The 18,013-nt window shown below is 32.8% G+C and overlaps 1 protein-coding gene and 1 long non-coding RNA gene across 2 annotated transcripts; both read right to left on the bottom strand.

Annotated features, from left to right (window-relative positions):
* Positions 1-219: 219 nt before the first annotated feature.
* Positions 220-8,131, bottom strand: LOC25485317 (arginine--tRNA ligase, cytoplasmic). Its single transcript, XM_013614511.3, has 17 exons — positions 7,970-8,131; positions 7,729-7,877; positions 7,157-7,232; positions 6,956-7,057; positions 6,617-6,835; positions 6,026-6,106; positions 5,381-5,464; positions 5,158-5,265; positions 4,434-4,612; positions 3,094-3,178; positions 2,819-3,005; positions 2,604-2,673; positions 1,720-1,789; positions 1,357-1,446; positions 1,047-1,115; positions 751-852; positions 220-662 (listed from the first exon to the last, which is right to left on the bottom strand). The coding sequence occupies exons 1-17, from the start codon at positions 7,976-7,978 to the stop codon at positions 552-554; spliced, it is 1,791 nt and encodes a 596-aa protein (XP_013469965.1). The 5' UTR covers positions 7,979-8,131; the 3' UTR covers positions 220-551.
* A 7,792-nt stretch (positions 8,132-15,923) lies between these two features.
* On the bottom strand, positions 15,924-17,940 carry LOC112419176 (uncharacterized). Its single transcript, XR_003009309.2, has 3 exons — positions 17,674-17,940; positions 17,222-17,371; positions 15,924-16,567 (listed from the first exon to the last, which is right to left on the bottom strand). It is a non-coding gene; the product is annotated as an uncharacterized lncRNA (long non-coding RNA).
* Between the last annotated feature and the right edge of the window lie 73 nt (positions 17,941-18,013).

Here is an 18,013-nt window from a genome sequence, read left to right on the forward strand (position 1 = left end):
TTTTTTTAATATCTACAAACTTGTATTTGAGTTTAAGCTCTAGTAAATCTATCTCAAATGTTCGGTTACCACTAATTTCTATTTTCATAATTTCTTCGTTCGTTTTTTACCACTTGATAGACAAAAATGTAAAATACTTATCAAATCAATTATCTTCTATCTATATAAGAAAGATATGTCTAAAGTCTTCATCAAACACTTCATTAAGGGTCATTCATGTAATTAGCAATTAAATTTCAATTCAAATCACAACTTTCAGTACTAACCATTGCAAACAGCGGGGATACAGCAAGACTGTTGGTACATTTTTTCTAAAGGTTTGCATCAGTTCAAAACTAATTGTCTCCACACAAACTGAAAATTTCAAGGGCCTTGTCAATAAAAATAAGTGTCGATGCTCTAACTATTTCACAGAATATAAAACAAAACCGAAGAGGTAGAGTGATTCTTGAACAATAAATTTTATATTAGAAGTTCCTACACTTCTGTGCACTAAAAGTAAAAGTCTGTTCCAAAAAACTTGCTCTTGAACTCCTCATTGAGATAGCGGATTATAACTTGTAAACTGGATCAATTCCAAGGAGATAGAAGCAATGCCTCATCACAATAAGTGTTGCTTCACATAACAAGAGTCTACTAGTTTCCTCCGGCGACCCAACAACCTGACAAAGGCATTCACATTAATACACAGCAAATAGGAATATGGGGAGGGCATTCAAACTCGTAGGAAAAATTTATAACATGGGATACCTGGCAACTTGAATAAAATTTCTTTGTGAAGATTTCAGACAAATTATACAGGTATTCACATAACACGTTTGGTAATAAATTTGAGCATGACTCCACAAAAACCTGAAAGATAAAAGAAAAATCTCATGTCAGTGCATATGTTTTTTGGATTGTAAAATACACACCAGCGCGTGTGCGTGAACATATAGTTGCTTAATCATCATGCCTCAGTCTTTTCTTAAGGAAAATGGACGAAGATGGACAAAGAAGAACACTGCAAATATAGCCTGAAAGGTATAAATCTCAAGAAAAAGTACCTCAGTAAATTGAAGTAAATGAAGACCCAATGTACGCTCATCTTCATGCTCCAACACCAAATTCCCAGTCTGTCACGAATTGGTAAACAAGATATGAAGCTTAATATTATACAAAAGTATAAACACAAATGAATTAATGAGTCATATTACAATCATAATATATGAGTGCTTAATTGACTCATCAAGTCAACCATGATCTACTCATAAAACCTAGGCATAATACATGTATATGTTTAACATTCATTATATGAGACAAAGCAATTAATTGTTTCAACTATAATATCATCATCACAGAAATTAGAACAGTTACCTTTTTTAGTTCTTCTATGTCTTTACCAGATTTCCTGATAATGGAACAGATCCTAGCATGTGCATACAACAAATAAACAGCGGTATTTCCCTGTAAGACAAAAAGCATAGAAAGGTGAGAAATTTATGACATTACATTAGTTAGTTTCATGGGCCTTGAAGAACAGGCTCGACATTTGTTAAAAGATGCTTTTAGCAGTTCTGAAAGCAATTGTCAATCAAAAGGAACAAAATTGATAGCTTTAGATTTCATAAATATTTTCTTTGAGAGGGGAGCGAGACAGATCTGGGGGCATCAATAATGACTAAAATCTACAATCTTTTCTATTGTAACTTGACAAACATTTGAAAACAATATATGCACCTTGTCATTAAGCATCTGATCAAAGTTGAAGGTGTAATTTGTTGTTCTATTGATCTTCAAGTCAGCATATCTGCAAATACACCAAAAGCATTAACATGATGATGGGCAACAAGTCTGCAACTCATTCAGCATTCCAAGAACAGAGGCATAAGCAGACAACAGAAATGTTGTAAAGTCAAACCAAAGCCATTTATAGTCATTTGAAACAAAAAGCAAACCTGATTTGCTCAAAAAAAAAAAAAATATCCTGATAAATGGGGAACATTTAGCATGAAAAAATAAACAACCCGTGTGTCGGTTTTTAACTACCTCAGTCCCTAAATATAAGCCTTCTTTGAAAGAAAAAAGTATCCTTAAATATAATCTCCATTTCAAATTACTAAATACATTTATTATTGTTTTCAAATATATCCTTAATTAATACTACTAATTCTCTTAGTAGATGAGAAATCAGAGTTGAACACACTCATATACAAAATGGTATTTTACGAACTTCCATATACAAAATAGACACATTGAGACGACCTATTTTTTTTAATCCATGTGAAATTGGAAAAGGGAGCTTATTTGCAAAGGAGGTAGTATCTCATTAAACTAATTGCCAGCTAGAAAATCTTGTTAACTATATGACAGTTAAAAACACATATTCTAAACCTTAAAATAAAGTAAGTATATATCAACCAGATTCAAACCATTCGAGCAGAATGAAAAGCAACACAATACCTTTTAAAATTCAGTAAGCAGGAAATTTAAGCAGTATATCTGGTTCCAATTCAACTCAATAAAGTATGTCTACAATTTAGCTAATTATGTATTATTGATGGAAAGCATGTTGGTTATTATTATCCTTTAATGGGAAAACGTTATTGAGATACAGAACTTACTTCACAGCCCCATATCCAATTGCCTCGGATGTTTTCTCAATCTCTTCCTCCGTCCAATCTTTAGCATTATCTAGATGAACATGGGATTTAGAAGGTTAACTGTCTAATGCACAATATCAGTTCCATAGATCTTCCACAAACAGAAACTTCATTTATTTGATTCTGGCTCACATGAAGGAAGAAATAAAAATTGCAATAGGCAAATGGTACTTTACCACGTTCAAGAAGAGCAACTTTACAGCGCCTTTTAGCTTCATCAAGTAAATCAACCAATCGAACAGTCTCGCTGCTGCGACTTCGAAATCGTTTTCCGTCATCACCACAAACAAGACCAAAACCTATATGAGTGCATATTGGATATTCATTTGGATCCTTTGGAAGCCACCCTGCACGCCTAAAGGCCTGATAGAAAAACCAAAAGGGAAGTTAGACATTTTAACTCATTGCAATATTAGTAGCACTGACAATAACTTAGTCAATTCGGACATACCTTAAAAAGCATGTCAAAATGTTGCCATTGCCCAACATCTGTAACATATATATTCCAATCAAGCTTTTCAACATTCAGACGATACCTGCATGCAAGGTTCAAGTGGTTAAGGTAACATAACAGTTTATTTTCCACAGTAGATCTATAAACTATTTCCTATTCCATAGTCAGATAAAAATACAGGCAAATAGAAACATGTGCACCAAATTTTCAACAAAAAACGGTGTGTATATAGAAAAATCATAAAAGCCTCTTTCCTTCCCGAGGCCAGATATGCGAAGCAAAGACTATATCCTATTACCTCTGTTGTCAAAGCGGAAACGCGGCGCGACACGGCCACCCCAAAAATTGACGCGGCGCGGTATGCGGGCGCGACGCGGGCGCTATTACATGACGCGGACACTAATATATTTAATACTAAAATACTATGATGTTGAAAAAGAAATACTAAAACAACTTAAATATTACTCAATTCATAATTTGAAATAAAACATGTCTTAGGCAAAACATAAGAACATACTTGCAAGAAATACTAATAAAATTCAAGGTAGCAAACACTTTAAGCCTCTAAAGCTTAAAGTAACAAAAGTACTAAACATGAAATAAAACTTCGAATTCAATAATCATGAGCAGCTGAGAAATGGAATGATGGATGAGGTGAAAGATCTGAGCAGCTGAGAGATGATGGAATGAAGTGAAGAGATGAAGTGAAAACCTAATAGTGTTGTACGATTGAATTGGGAGAAGAGGAGAAGAACTTTGTGCTGTACGATTGAATTGGGAGAAGAGGAGAAGAAGCGGCTGTTCTCTATACGATGGAATGAAGTGAAGAAATAGGGCTTTGAAAATTACAAAATTAACCCTTCTAATGTCACTTAAGTGAGGGGTAATTCTGTAATTTCGCTTCGACCCGGAAACGCGCCGCGTTAGACCCGCTCCCGCTCCACGAAAAGCGGCCGCGAAACCCGGTTTTCAGCCGCTTTTGCCTAACGCGCGATGCGGTCGCGTTCTGACGCGCTAGGCTGTTTTCAGCCGCTCCGCGCCGCGTTAGGCCGCTATTGACAACAGAGCCTATTACATAACCAATTTGGACCGTTTAAATCTGAATCCTTGTTGATAATTAATGATACATTTTTCCTTTGTAATTTACCTTCATGTCTGACTATCGGAATACCCTTCGGGCCTTCACCTAACCTATCTCATACACTTCTTATTAGTACTTCTAATGTGACATTCAAGATAAACTAAGTTTGACTAATTGATAGCAGAATTCAAATATTCGTGCAAGTCACATCACAACTTACAAGAAGATATCCAAAAAATTAAAAGTAAAAACTAACCAAAGTGATGCTAGATCTGTTGAGAAGTAGTTGTAGCCTCCATCTCTTTTCACAGCAATTAGTGGTATGTCTACACCCTCAACAAATATCACACGAGCACCATCATTGTCTTCAATCAGCCCTAATTTCTCCAGTTTCTCCAAAGTTGGAGGGATTAATGGATTGAAGAAGCTCTCTGGCTGTGGCCAAATATATCGCCCATCAGTGAACAATAAAACATATAACAATTTTTCAATAAAAAAAAACTGTAATGACACATAAATCAAAAATATTTGATCATTTTATTGCTACACTGTATGCATTTTCCAATTTAATGCTACACTGTGACCAAATTTTTTGTTGCTGCAATTGCTATATACAGGAAATGGAGCAAAAAGAGAAGTCATAATAATTACATCAGTCTAGTTGAACTGAGAATATAATTCAAACAGAAAAAAACCAAAAAGATTATATATGAGCTAGATATCACATAGTTTCCTAATGTTAAATCAAGCAACCAGTCAAACTTATGATCATCACAGAACAAGGAAAAAGACACAATTTACTTGATAGACAATGTTATATTTGGCTAAAAACACATAATCAAAGCCACACCAAAAACAGACAATTTCTACAAAACCAAACATATATAAGGCACAGATAGAATTCTGAGGCCCAAAATTATAAGAAACGAAAGAGATGAGAAATTCCTCATCCGAGATACAAAAGAAACTAGAACCCTTACCATTTCCTCCAAACGGATTCCAAGGCGCTGATAGACCTTGTTAAATTCAGTCCTACTAATATCGCAAATTTGTTTCCATGCCGTGCGATACTTGGGATCCTCCCCACTCTGAAATCAAAATTCAGGCATACAAAAAATGTAAAACCAATTCCCCATGACCTTGCAAATAGGGGGCAGAAAGAAACAAATCAGAAAAAGAAGAAAAAAATGACATAAAATTTACCTGGAGCTCGACTACTGACAGCTGTGCCTTTTTCTTGAAATCAGGATCACTATCAAACTTCAATTTTGAGGCCTTATAGAATGCCTAAAAATGCACCAACTCCAATAATTTCAGAATAAGTAAAATAATTTTCCATCGAAGCTAAATAACGATGAAAACATAAAATGTTGTCTCTAAGACCAATAAACATTGCGACTTCAAGGTTTGATTATTTATACAAATAAGTAATAACTAGTATCTATAGTCAAACACAGGCCCGGACCTTTATTTCTGAATTCACACCTTGACATCATTTTAATTAAAAAAATGAAAATGGAAGTCTAGATCAGATTTCAAACAGAAAAAACTGTTATTTTAAATAAATAAAAAATTGCAAACACTGTATAAAAGCAATGTCTGCCAAGAAAACCCATTAGTTATCTTTTTACGGCTGTTGAATGTTCCGTGAAGAAGTAGCAGCTTATATTATCTATTTAGGTTCCGTGGCATTTATAACAAAATAATTCCTAGATATCTAGGAATGCATAGTTAGTACTTGCATATAATTCAACGACAACAAACATGCAGCTAGTTAACCAAAAAAATATATGATAAACACCTACATAAGAAAACTGGTATGAAGTTCATTTCGATATGTTGTCTCACCTGTAGATCTCCAATATCAGATTCCTTAACATCTTCTGGGTTCGGAAATTTCTCAAATAGGTATGCAATCAGCATCCCGAACTGCAAAATCAATGCATGGACTTTAAGACATATGCTACAATGCTAAAAATGAGATTCTTCATAATAGAATGTTCTATTACTCAAGAAAATATGTCGCAAGTAAACATTGTTATTTTGGTGGCAATTGAAATAGTTCGGTATCTAGACTATTTTCTTTATGGGTGGTTACAGCAGCGTTTTTAGAAGGTTACACGATTTCATTTAATTTGCATGAATGGAATTCATGTTCCCCAGTTATAAACCTACTTACATGGGCTATTGGTCCCAAAGAAAACTAGAAGTTAAATGGTTGTTGCAAAGGAATCACCCAAAGACATAAGGTTGTGAATGAAGAAAATTATATAGCTCAAAGACAGAAGGTTATGGATGGAAAAATAACCTAGCTTTGACAGTGTATAGCAATGAACTAGTCAAGCAAATATAATAAAAATTTTACCTCCATTTAAACATAAAACTATATTAAAACACAGGGCACAAAATAGCATAGTTTACTTCAGAGATTAAATCTACCTGAGTACCCCAGTCACCGATATGATTTCGGCGGATCAGACATTCAGGCTGGCAAAATTCAAGCATTCGTGCCAGTGTGTCCCCAATAATGGTTGACCTCAGGTGACCAACATGCATTTCTTTGGCTATATTCGGTGAGGAAAAGTCAACCATAACCCTCTTGATTGGAAGTCGAGGTGCCCATGAATCAATACCATCGGTAAGCATCTTCTGTAAGCTCTGCAGAAGGAATTATTTTCTGTTGAGTGCATAATCCAAACAACACATAGGGAAACACACTACAATTCTAACACTAGCCTAGAAATTTGAGGACACGCAAATAGAAATTCAATGAATCACCTTTGATATCCACTTCTTTGATAAGACAATATTGACAAATCCAGGACCCGCAACAGAGCACGATTCTACCATCTCTGATGGAGGGAGATTTTTCATAATGGCCTACACAAACAAAAACACACACGCATTCAAATTAAACAAAATCTAATTCCAAAGTCAATAATTAATAAAAAAAAAAAAGGAAATTATCTCTGATTATACCTCTCCGACTGAACGAGGACTTTTGAATTCCGGTCGCTTCCCTTTAATCTTAGCAAAAAGACTCATTGCATTATTACTGCGTCAAGAATTAAAAAAAAAAACAAATAAGCTTGTTTTGCCAATGTATAGTGCAACTAAAACGCTAAGTGGCTGTTTGGATAAACAGCTTAGTGTATGTATGGTTTTGCGGTGACAAGAATTCATTTTGAGTGAATTGATTTTGGGTAAAAGTGAGTTGAATGTAAAGTGATTTATGGTTGGATGTATTTATGTCAAAGTGAATTTAACACTAAATTTAAAGCTAAAAGCTACAAATTCTAGTTTCAAATGGAATCAATTCTACAAGGAAAATCAATTCTCCTTTAAATAATCCAAACTTGATAAAATAACTCTACAACTTCTAGAATCACTTTTGACCCTCCAAAATTGAAAACAAACATATGCTTAATTAAGTGGTTATGAATAAGTTATTTTTAATATAAAGTCAAATTAATCTCATATAAGCTATAAGCTATCATGCATGTAAATTAAGTACAATAAGTCAATCCATGAATGGATATAGAGAAAGTTACCATTGATAATCAGCATGTTTAACACCGTTTTTTGGAACACAAGCATCAATTAAGGGAACAACATCAGGTTCAGTGGGAACAGTAGCAATGAGAGCTTCCCGAAACAACGTAGCCAATTGCTTCCTGACACTCGCAGGAGCATCTAATTCCTATATATAAACAACGAACATCACCGTTATGAAATTACCCGAAAATGATAAATGTAAATCGAAACCCAGAAATAATAAATTGATGAACTTACAATGAGCATGGTTTAACTGTATGAGAGAGAGAGAGAGAGAGAGAGAGAGAGAGAGAGAGAGAGGTATGGCGACGGGATAAGTGTAGAGGCGCTGCAATGCAACCTTCTTCTTCACAAAAGAGGGTATTAGGGTTCAACTTTATTAATCACTGTCTCTTGCATGTATTTATTTTTTTTGGTTAAATATATTTTTCGTCCTTATAAATATATCAACTTTTCGTTTTAATCCCTCTAAAATTTTCCTTCAACTTTTAGTCTCAAAATTTTTTCATCTTCACTTTTAGTCCCATCATTTAAAGTAAACTCATATGTAAAATTCATATTTTTGAATAAAATTTTACATAAATATTTATAATATTATAAGAATCTATCCCAAAAAACTTTATAATTTTTTAACAAAACATGAATTTAATATGAAGTTTTATATTTTTTATGGTTAAAAATTCATATTAAATTTATGTTTTATTAAAAATTCTAATTTTATTTGGAAAATATTTTTAAATATTCTACGCATTTATGTACAATTTCATTTAAAAAATACTAAAATTAACTTAAAAATAAGGACCAATAGTAGTGATTAAAAAAATGAGTCGCACGAGAATAATTTGAGTGATTATCAAGAGTTTAAACTCTAGATTACTAATTCAACCACTGGTTTAACCAAACATTTTTATTAATTTATTAGTCATCAATCATCATTATAAATTATCAATTATCAGTTATAAGCTGTAAGTTATAAATTATCTCATTAGTCATCCACTATTTTTACAAACCGAGCCTAAAAACACCTTGTTTGGCAATTGTCTTTTTATAACAAACTTATAGTTTACTTTTGGGTTAATAATGTTTTACCCCTGTAATATAGATCATTTTCGGTTTTCCTCCCTCTAATTTTTTTTTTTTAATTTGATGTTTTTTTTTGTTTTTGACCTTCATGAAAAATCTCACCCCCTGTAATTTGAGCAAATTTCGGTTTACATCCTTATTAATTTTAGCAAATTTCGGTTTACCACCTGTCATATTTTCGATTTTGTACGGTCAAAATTTATGAAGATTTAAAACAAAAAATCTTCAAATTACAAGGACGAAATCCAAAAATATATATTTTACAAAGGATAAAACCGAAGATGACATATATTACAGGGGTTAAAACATTATTAACCCTTTATTTTTAAATGTTATTTCAAATAACGTATGAGCATATAGCTTATCATTTTTTTTTTTTCATTTTTACCTTTATTATTTTATCTAAATCCACATTCATCCTTTATACTTAATTATAATTTGAAAATAATAAAAACGATAACTCACTGATTTTTTTAAAGGAATCAGTGTAATTGTTCATGTTTTACGATAACTGTCCACAATTTTTTTCTTTCATCGTTAATAAAATTCTTGTATACAATAGTATACAAATAGATGATAATACGTTGAGAATAAAGGATATGCCCTCACAGTGTAAACCAACTCTATATATTTTTTTTAGTGTTGAGAGAGAAAAAACATTTCCCAGTTTCCTGCATAAGTGTACTCTATATATTTTGTTGTCTTAATTGAGTACTTTTCTATTCCATTTCTTTTGAATAAAAAAAAAATAGTAATGTTTTTTTTACATAATAATAGTATTTTTAAATAACGGTAAAAATGGAATTAAAAAAGTATAACTTGTTCCATTCCGTCTACTTTCCAAACAATGGAACGGAAACATTTCACAACATATCCAAACAATGGAATGAAATCTGTGTTGCATTATGCTCCGTTCCACTCCATTCCATTCCCCTCCATTCTGTTCCGCTCCGTTCTGTTCCATCAATCCAAACAGAGCCTAAGTAAAGTTCCTTAGGGACTTTTCGTCTGGTTTTACACTAAACATGTTGAAAAAACTGTCAAAAACTAAAACAACTGTTGTGTAAAAAATTATTATAACAGTAGTGTTTAACAGGTGTAGTGTGAGGAACCTGATGAACCATGTACATGGAACACCATGTAAGTATTAGACATGGCAACAAAACTCGTCCCCGCCCAGACCCGGCCGCCCCCGCCCTAAATTTAACGTGAAAAAACCAATTTAACTGGGTGCGGGTGTGGGGGAAATATGAGTTTTTAGTACAGCGACGAGGCCGAGGCCAGAGATGCTTACACCTGTAGCCACCCCCGCCCCGCACCGGCTTTTTGAAATTTACTTTATTAATTGTTATAATCTTGTTTCCATAAACATCAATCTATTTTAATATACTATAATTCTTTAGAAACATAATTATTATAACTATTTTGATCTTTTAAAAAAAGGTTTATCAGATCTTTAATTATTAATATTTTTTTTTATTATTGCTATGAAAAAAATATTCATTTTTTAAGTATTTTATAAAAAATAGAGTTGGGTCTTCAATTTTTACCCTCAATATGATTTAGGAATGGGGACGGGTGCATGCAAGCAGGGCCAGGGACGAGGATGCTTAAACCTACCTCCGATCCGCCTCGTTGCCATGCCTAGTAAGTATCGCCCAATCCATAATTTTGTCATGTAATATTAAATTGATTTAATTAAATTAAAAATCCGAAATTAATCAAAACAACAACAGGCTGTTTTCCACCCACCATATTTGCATCTTCCATCCACTAGTTTCACATATCGCTAAATTTCAGTCGGTGTCGCAATATATGTTTCATCCAATTATTTTCATACCCATTGGCATCGCCCCTGGTTTCTAGTTACGAGAGCTCCCCATAATGTTTCATCTTGATTTTCTCAGTTAACTTTATGAAAATAAAATTTAGCGTGTGTTTGGTTGTGTGGTGACGAGAATTGATTTTAATAAAATTGATTTTGTAAAATTAATTTTGGTTAAAATTGAGTTGAATTTAAAGTGATTTATGTTTGGATACCTTCAAAACAGAAGTGATTTTTATAAAAATTGTGTTTGGATATTTTGTATTAGAATTGCTTTTGGGTGTATGAAAGACTAAAATAGGTTTTAACATGTGTGTGAAAAGAAGAGTTAGCAGCATGTAAAAGACAATTAAATTAAAGGGCAAAAAAGAGAAATTCATTGAAACCAAACTCACATGTGGGAGAATTGATTCCAAGAAGCTATGAAATGGAGCTTCATCCAAAATTGATTCTCAAAAGCAAAAAGTATGCTTACAGCAAAAAGGTGAAGATAACCAAACACAATAAAATTGATTTTGAAAAAATGATCTCACGTATGGGCTATCTCACCGGGCAACCAAACACTAATTTAATTAGCAATTACGATCTATCACTCCTATGCAAATGGGTGTCCCTTCATCTTCATTGTCTGCACATTCTTCTCCTCCATTCATATTTTTTTCTCATCACCACTCCTCTTAAAAACTAAACAAAAACCACCAACCCAAAAATCTTTTTCATTGTTTTTTGGTTTTAAATTTAGAGGCGCAAACATTTTATAAGATGCATGGTGGTGTTGGAGAAGGTGTTCAAACATACAATGTTATGACAACCTTCTCCAACATCATTACTCTTAAAAAAACTAAAACAAAATAGTATATATATATATTTTTTTTTTTTTTTTTTTTTTTGCTTTTTAGTTTTTTCATTTCACAAATTTTATCGTTTTTGTTTCCTCATTTATTCACCTTGGAGGACATGAAAATGAACAAATGTGAAGTTTTGTTAAAAAACACAACATGAGGCACATTCGTAGTTAGGTATGGAAATGAGTCGAGTCGAGTCGAACCTGTCTAAGCTCGACTCAACAAGAATCGGTTCGGTTCGAAACTCGACTCGAGTTCAAAACGAACATTTTTTTAACTCGAGTTTGATTCGTTTAAAGTTCACAAACAACTCGGTTCGACTCGTTAGGATCAATCCATTTCAATAATTAATTACACATTTCAATAACTTTTTTTTGTCAAACATATGCCTTTGACCTTTTTTTTGAAAAAAATAAATTGAAATAAAACTAAACTATTAGGCTAGGCAATGCATGTCCACTACCATGAAAGGTAGTTGCACTTTACTACTGTAGCGCATTCCCTATGCCAGAATAAGTTCTACCTTGTGAATCAGGGGATTCACTTCTCTTATATATATATACTTCTCCTTTCTAATGTTTTTCAAAACTCCCCAAGACCATTTGAGTGTACATGTTTAGGTACTAATTTCTTTTTTTCGCTTTCTCTATTATTATATAAATTACATATTGTATAAAAAAATACAAAATAATATTATATATATATATATATCTATCTATTGAGCTGGTTCATGAACCAAACGAGTCGAACCATACTTAACTTAAGTTCAACTCATTTATTTAACGAGTTTAGATTTTAACTCAAGTTCGACTCATTTGGTTCGTGAACCAAGTTCAACAAATCAATTATCGAATCGAATCTCGAACTATTTTCGAGTTGGTTCGGTTCATTGTCAACCCTATCCGTAACTAACTACTGAGGGAATTATAAACCAGCGGCAGTTAACTATTGAAAATTTCTAAACTGGCGGCAGCTGACTGCCGAAGGATATTTACGTCATTTACATCTGTGTTTTAGCTTCTTTTATATGTGAACATCAATTTTCTAACAAAATACTCGGAACAAAAGAATTTGGATTTCTGCTCTTCCCCCTGCACTTTTCGCTCCCACTCAGCTGAAAAGACCATAATGCCCCTGTGTTATTTAAGTCACGCAGCGTGACTTAACTAACGCACCTTATATGTTCTGCGTGAGTTAAGTCACTTACCACTGGCATGTGCGCGAGTTAACTGACGCACGTTGGCCGGTGGTCAGAACTAAAGAACACACGTTTTTTGGACGGTGTTTCAATGCATTTTAATTGGTTTTGCACGTTTTTGTTAAGTTTTTTGACTATATTTATGGTAAATATAACCTATGTTACAATCTCCCCTTATAAATACACCTCTAAACTTCCCATTTTCCTCACATCATCTCACATTTTCACTCCCCTTATGAATCTCCTTTTTTTCCTTCTTTATTTTGGTGTAAAAAGATAAAGAGGCAAATTTTGGGAATAAAATGATGAGTAGTGAGCAGTTTTCTTGAAAAAAAGAACCAGATTTAGTTTTACCCCATGAAAGCTGATTTTCTTGTGGATTTCTTTTAGTTTTACAATCGGAAGTTAGGTTTTCTGGTGGTTTTTTTTTAGTTTTACTCTAGGGAGGTCGGTTTTCTAGTGGTTTTTATTTTTTCGCATATTTAGTTTTACCCCATTGTAAATGTAATAAAAATTATATTAATAAAATGATATTATATATATATATATATATTATTTTTTGTTAATTTTTGCACTTATTTTATGACTGCGTATTGAATTAATAAATTTGAATAAAGTAAATAAATAAATTAGAATAAATTCAGCGTTAATAATAAATAAATTAGAATAAATTGTAATGTGGAATGAAATTAAAAACATTGTCGGAAATATTGCAGGAAACATGTTGTGTTTTACCTTTTTAACTCGATTTTAATGTCGAAAACAAAAAATTGTGTTGTCTTGAAAAAAATTGGACCAATTGATTCAACCCAAACCACATTGGTTGGTTTGGTTCATATTTTATTTTAAAAGTCAGTCAAACCAAATCAAACTGCATGTTTTTTTATCTTGCAATTTGAATGACTTTTAGTCTCAAAACCGAACCAAACCGTACCACAAACACACGTAATAGTATCCATATAGAAAGGTGCCTCATGGCTCAGTCTAGGGTTGGAATATTTTTTATTAGCCGTTGGATAGTGATGTTGTATAGTTATTATCATTATGCTCACCACACCAAATACTTTTTAGTTGAGTAAGTATGTAATTTCCCCTAAAATTGTAAGTTTTGTCAATTATTTTCATGATATTAACAAAACTTCAATTACACCTATGAAATTTTATAATGTCAATCAATTTACTCAATCCGTCAAATTATTCTGTTAGTCAACGTGACATGACATTCGACTGTCTACGTGACACTGTCACGTCACAAGTGGTAATTTTATTTTTTATTTGGAAAAAAAAAATCTGGATTTTTTTACAAATTATGAGCAAATACACGCCCCCCTCAAATTTTGCACTTATGTACAAAATGCCCATGAACTTAAAAATTTATATATATATTTTTTATCTTTGACTCAAAAGATATTAAAGACAAACAACTAATGCTAGAGTATGAATCTCTTATAAAACACACGAGAGTAAACTAACACTTTTTTAGTATAAGTTTTGTACAATCCAAATTCTCCAAGTATTTTGCCCAAAAAATCATACATTCAATTCTTCAAGTAGTATATTGTACATGTGATGTGGCATGCTATGTGGCATTGCCACGTAGACAGTCAAATGCCACGTCATGTTGACTAACAGAAGAATTTGATAGAAGAGGTAAATTGATTAACGTTATGCAATTTCAGAGGATAACTTAAATTTTGTTAATGTCAGAAAGGTAATTGACGAAACATACAATTTTGAAAGGAAAATTACCGATTTACCCATTTTTATTTTATTCCAAAATTTCCTTTTTCTCTCTCTTATATTTACTTCCATATGACATTCATATCTTTTTTTTAAGAAGCTAAGAAAAATTTATTAAAGTAACACACAACTCCTCAAGCACAAGATGTGCTTAAGAGAACTGAAGAGTGGCAATTACACAAATGTTAAGCCACAACTAGCCAGAAAAGGAAAAAAAACAATTACACAATCACTTGAAGACAACATAAAGGATTTAGCCTCAAATAGGGGTAATCAAAATCGAACAAGACGTAGTGCGATTTCAGCCACCAAGACGTTTGGAGTTTAACATTTTCTGCAAGAGTCTCCAGCTGGTCCGACTTGTTGTGGAAAATCCTATTATTACGATATTTCCATATAACAAAAATCATCGAAATCCAGATAATGGCAAACGCATTCCTTGAGTTTTTGAAAAGCTTTCAAGACCACGCAACTGATAAGAATGAGAAAAAGTGTTGCCATCAAGTAGACTACAATAATATGAGTTATAAAGACTCCATCAAGTAGTAATTGCTATTTTAATACTCACATTTACGTGCAAGGATGTCTTTTTAAGGAGACACATTCATTGTGCAATATAAGAGTACTATCATTATCAACTTAAGTTATATTAGATGACATTCAGCTTATGGTTGTAAAAATGCAATCAATTATGTTGACATGATCCGAACAAATTAAGGAGATATGTTGTTATGAAAATTCTATACATGTTAATAATTAACTAAAAAACTTCATCTTTCTCATGCAAGTTATTTACTGATTCGCATGACTCATCATCACTTTTGACATGTCCATATCTACCATACTTCAGTAGAGGCAATTCTTGGAAAAATACATTTAATTTTCTGTATGCACCAATTTTCTATCATACTTTTGGGTCATATATTCGAATAAGAATTGCTTTTAATTGCTTTTATGCAGTATGCACTAGATGCTCTGCCAATTACTACATGCTGAAAACATTCATGACTGCAATGATTATATTAACAAAAAACTTTCTTAGAAAAATACATTTAATTTGCACTAATTGCTTTTATGACTGCAATAAATAGGTAGTAATTGCTTTTAATAAGAATTACTTTTAATAGAAAAACTTTCTTCGAATAAGAATTGCTTTTAATTGCTTTTACGCAGGATGCACAAATTGCTCTGCACGGCCTTACAATATTTCTTCTTTGACTCTCAAAAGGTGGCTCGTTTGTGCATCAATTTTGTCATCACTTCATTACTCCATCACCCAAAACTAGCTTCATCTTGATACAACTCTTGTCATCAAGAATTGGCAAGTTACCGAAGGAAGTGTCCATTGAAACTGGCCATTAGATCAGTGCAGCCTGCAAGATGCGCGCGCACAAACACACACTATTTTTGGATCAAAGAGAGAAGGCTATTTATACCAGTTTGTTGGGGAGCAATACATTCACTTAATCCCACAATTGCAAAAGATAAAGATGAATTGTATTGATCACAATGACATACATTTTATTTTATATAGCTCAAGTCCGACATCATATGGTCCATAAGCCAGTATACAAATTAACATTTATAACTAACTTCTTTAACTGTCACTAACTACCATTGAGTTACTGCTACAACACAACATTGGTTAATTGGTAGAGTGGAAGTGGGCGCTGGTAAAAAGATTTTCATTTGCCATTTCTCAATTTACACATACTAACTGGAAAAAGATTTTCAATATGATCAAATGTAGAGAATAAAACAGCAACTAACTTTCATTTCTAAATATGAAGAGTATGCCGACATTAGCATAAATGAATTATCATTGTACCTCGCCATGATAAAATATCCGCTAGAAATCGTAACATAGGCAGAGTGGAAGAAGTACTTCCCCATCTTCGAGCAATAAACTTTTTGGTTGGGTATGCTAATAAAGGAAAATGATCCCTTAGGATGACACGAAATTTGAAGAAGTAAAGGTTCTTGGGATGCCAAGAAATTTCTCGAGTAAATTTTATGAAATGTCCTCCAATTCTTGCACACACCAGCAAATTGAAAGTGGTCGACAAAATCTAGTGTTTTGGAAATGATATCAAGCACATCCCACGGAAGTTTACGGTTCTCTTGTACCATCTTCACCTGTTTTCCTTTGTATCATAATATTGACAATATTAGGTGATTTCTAGGATATTTGTTTACATGAAACATAAGATACTTGTTACCCCATTTTCCCCAAACAAAAATCCATATCAACGTAAAATACAAATATGTGTGATCCTCTTCTCTTTTTTTATTCTTCTTTTTTTTCCTTGTCAGTAGTATATTTTCTCATTATTGTGATCATGGATCATGCCAATGTATAGCAAACAATAGATATTCATTTTCGTCCACATAAAAATAATTAACAATAAACCTAAAATCATTAAATTTTAGGCATGACATGTTATTGACCCCTACTCCCCGACAAAGAAAAATGAAAAGGTCGAGTAGCGAGGAAAAAATATTTTCATGCATTTCCCATACAGTCATGTGAGAAATAACAAATATACCAAGAATCAGTAAAAGATGCTAGAATGGAATTTTACTCAAAACCCTAAAGTAGTGTGGAAAAATATCTCCAAAACATCTCCATGAATAGAAAGGTTGAAAACAAACAGATAAAACCATTTATGTTAAAATATAGTCTCTCTTCTAATCTTAGCACACGTCCATACAACAATAAAATATAGTCTTTCAAAATTGAAGTGCCGCAATTAGAATCAACAACAAGTTTTCTAACCAAAAAGGTAAATATAGTTTACCTAATCATAATTTGTGTGCGGACAGTTAACACCACCTATCTGACCCTTACTATATTCCTTAGCTTTTAGATTTTTTGTTTATTTTCTTTGAAAAAATTTCACTACATGAAATGTTTGGCACCCCCAATTTTAAATCCTCGACTCCACCTTCTAGTTTGAGATGATGGCACAGGCAAGCATCAAACATGTGAGATGAGAACAAATGGATAAAGTTAATATGGGTGGTAAAAAAACAAGAAATTAAACTTCAAATTAAAGGGCAAATATTGGTGGATGATAGGATCACAACTCATGTTTATCCTAGAAAGAGATAGCAAGGGTAGAAATTAAAAATGGCATTACAGCATGTGGTAGAAACATGGTGGATATAAATAACCAAAAAAAAAAAAAAAAGTGCAGAAAAGTATCAACATATGAGAAGAGCATTGTATGGATAATGATAAATTACTAACCAGTGGTCTCCAAAATTAAACTTGTATGCTCTTGATGCAGCTTCCTCACTTTTGCTTTGAGTATGTTTAAAACCTGGCCATGCCCTTTTAGGACTTGTACGGGTTATTCCAACCTGGTAATCCTCTTTTTAACAATGACAACCACTAAATATCATCAACACGGCAGGGGGTTGTTTGTTAAGAGCGACTGAACGAGGGACACACGCAAGCCATATCACAACGACGTCGCTTGGAAGTTTGTCATCTTCAAACCCAATATTGCATTTGTCAACTTTCTTTATCTCTCTACGCCGCTTTCATCATCTTTCTCAAACTATCCACAATGGAGACTCTAGATCTT

This window comes from Medicago truncatula, chromosome 1 (assembly GCF_003473485.1).
Source record: "Medicago truncatula cultivar Jemalong A17 chromosome 1, MtrunA17r5.0-ANR, whole genome shotgun sequence".
Lineage (NCBI taxonomy): Eukaryota > Viridiplantae > Streptophyta > Magnoliopsida > Fabales > Fabaceae > Medicago > Medicago truncatula.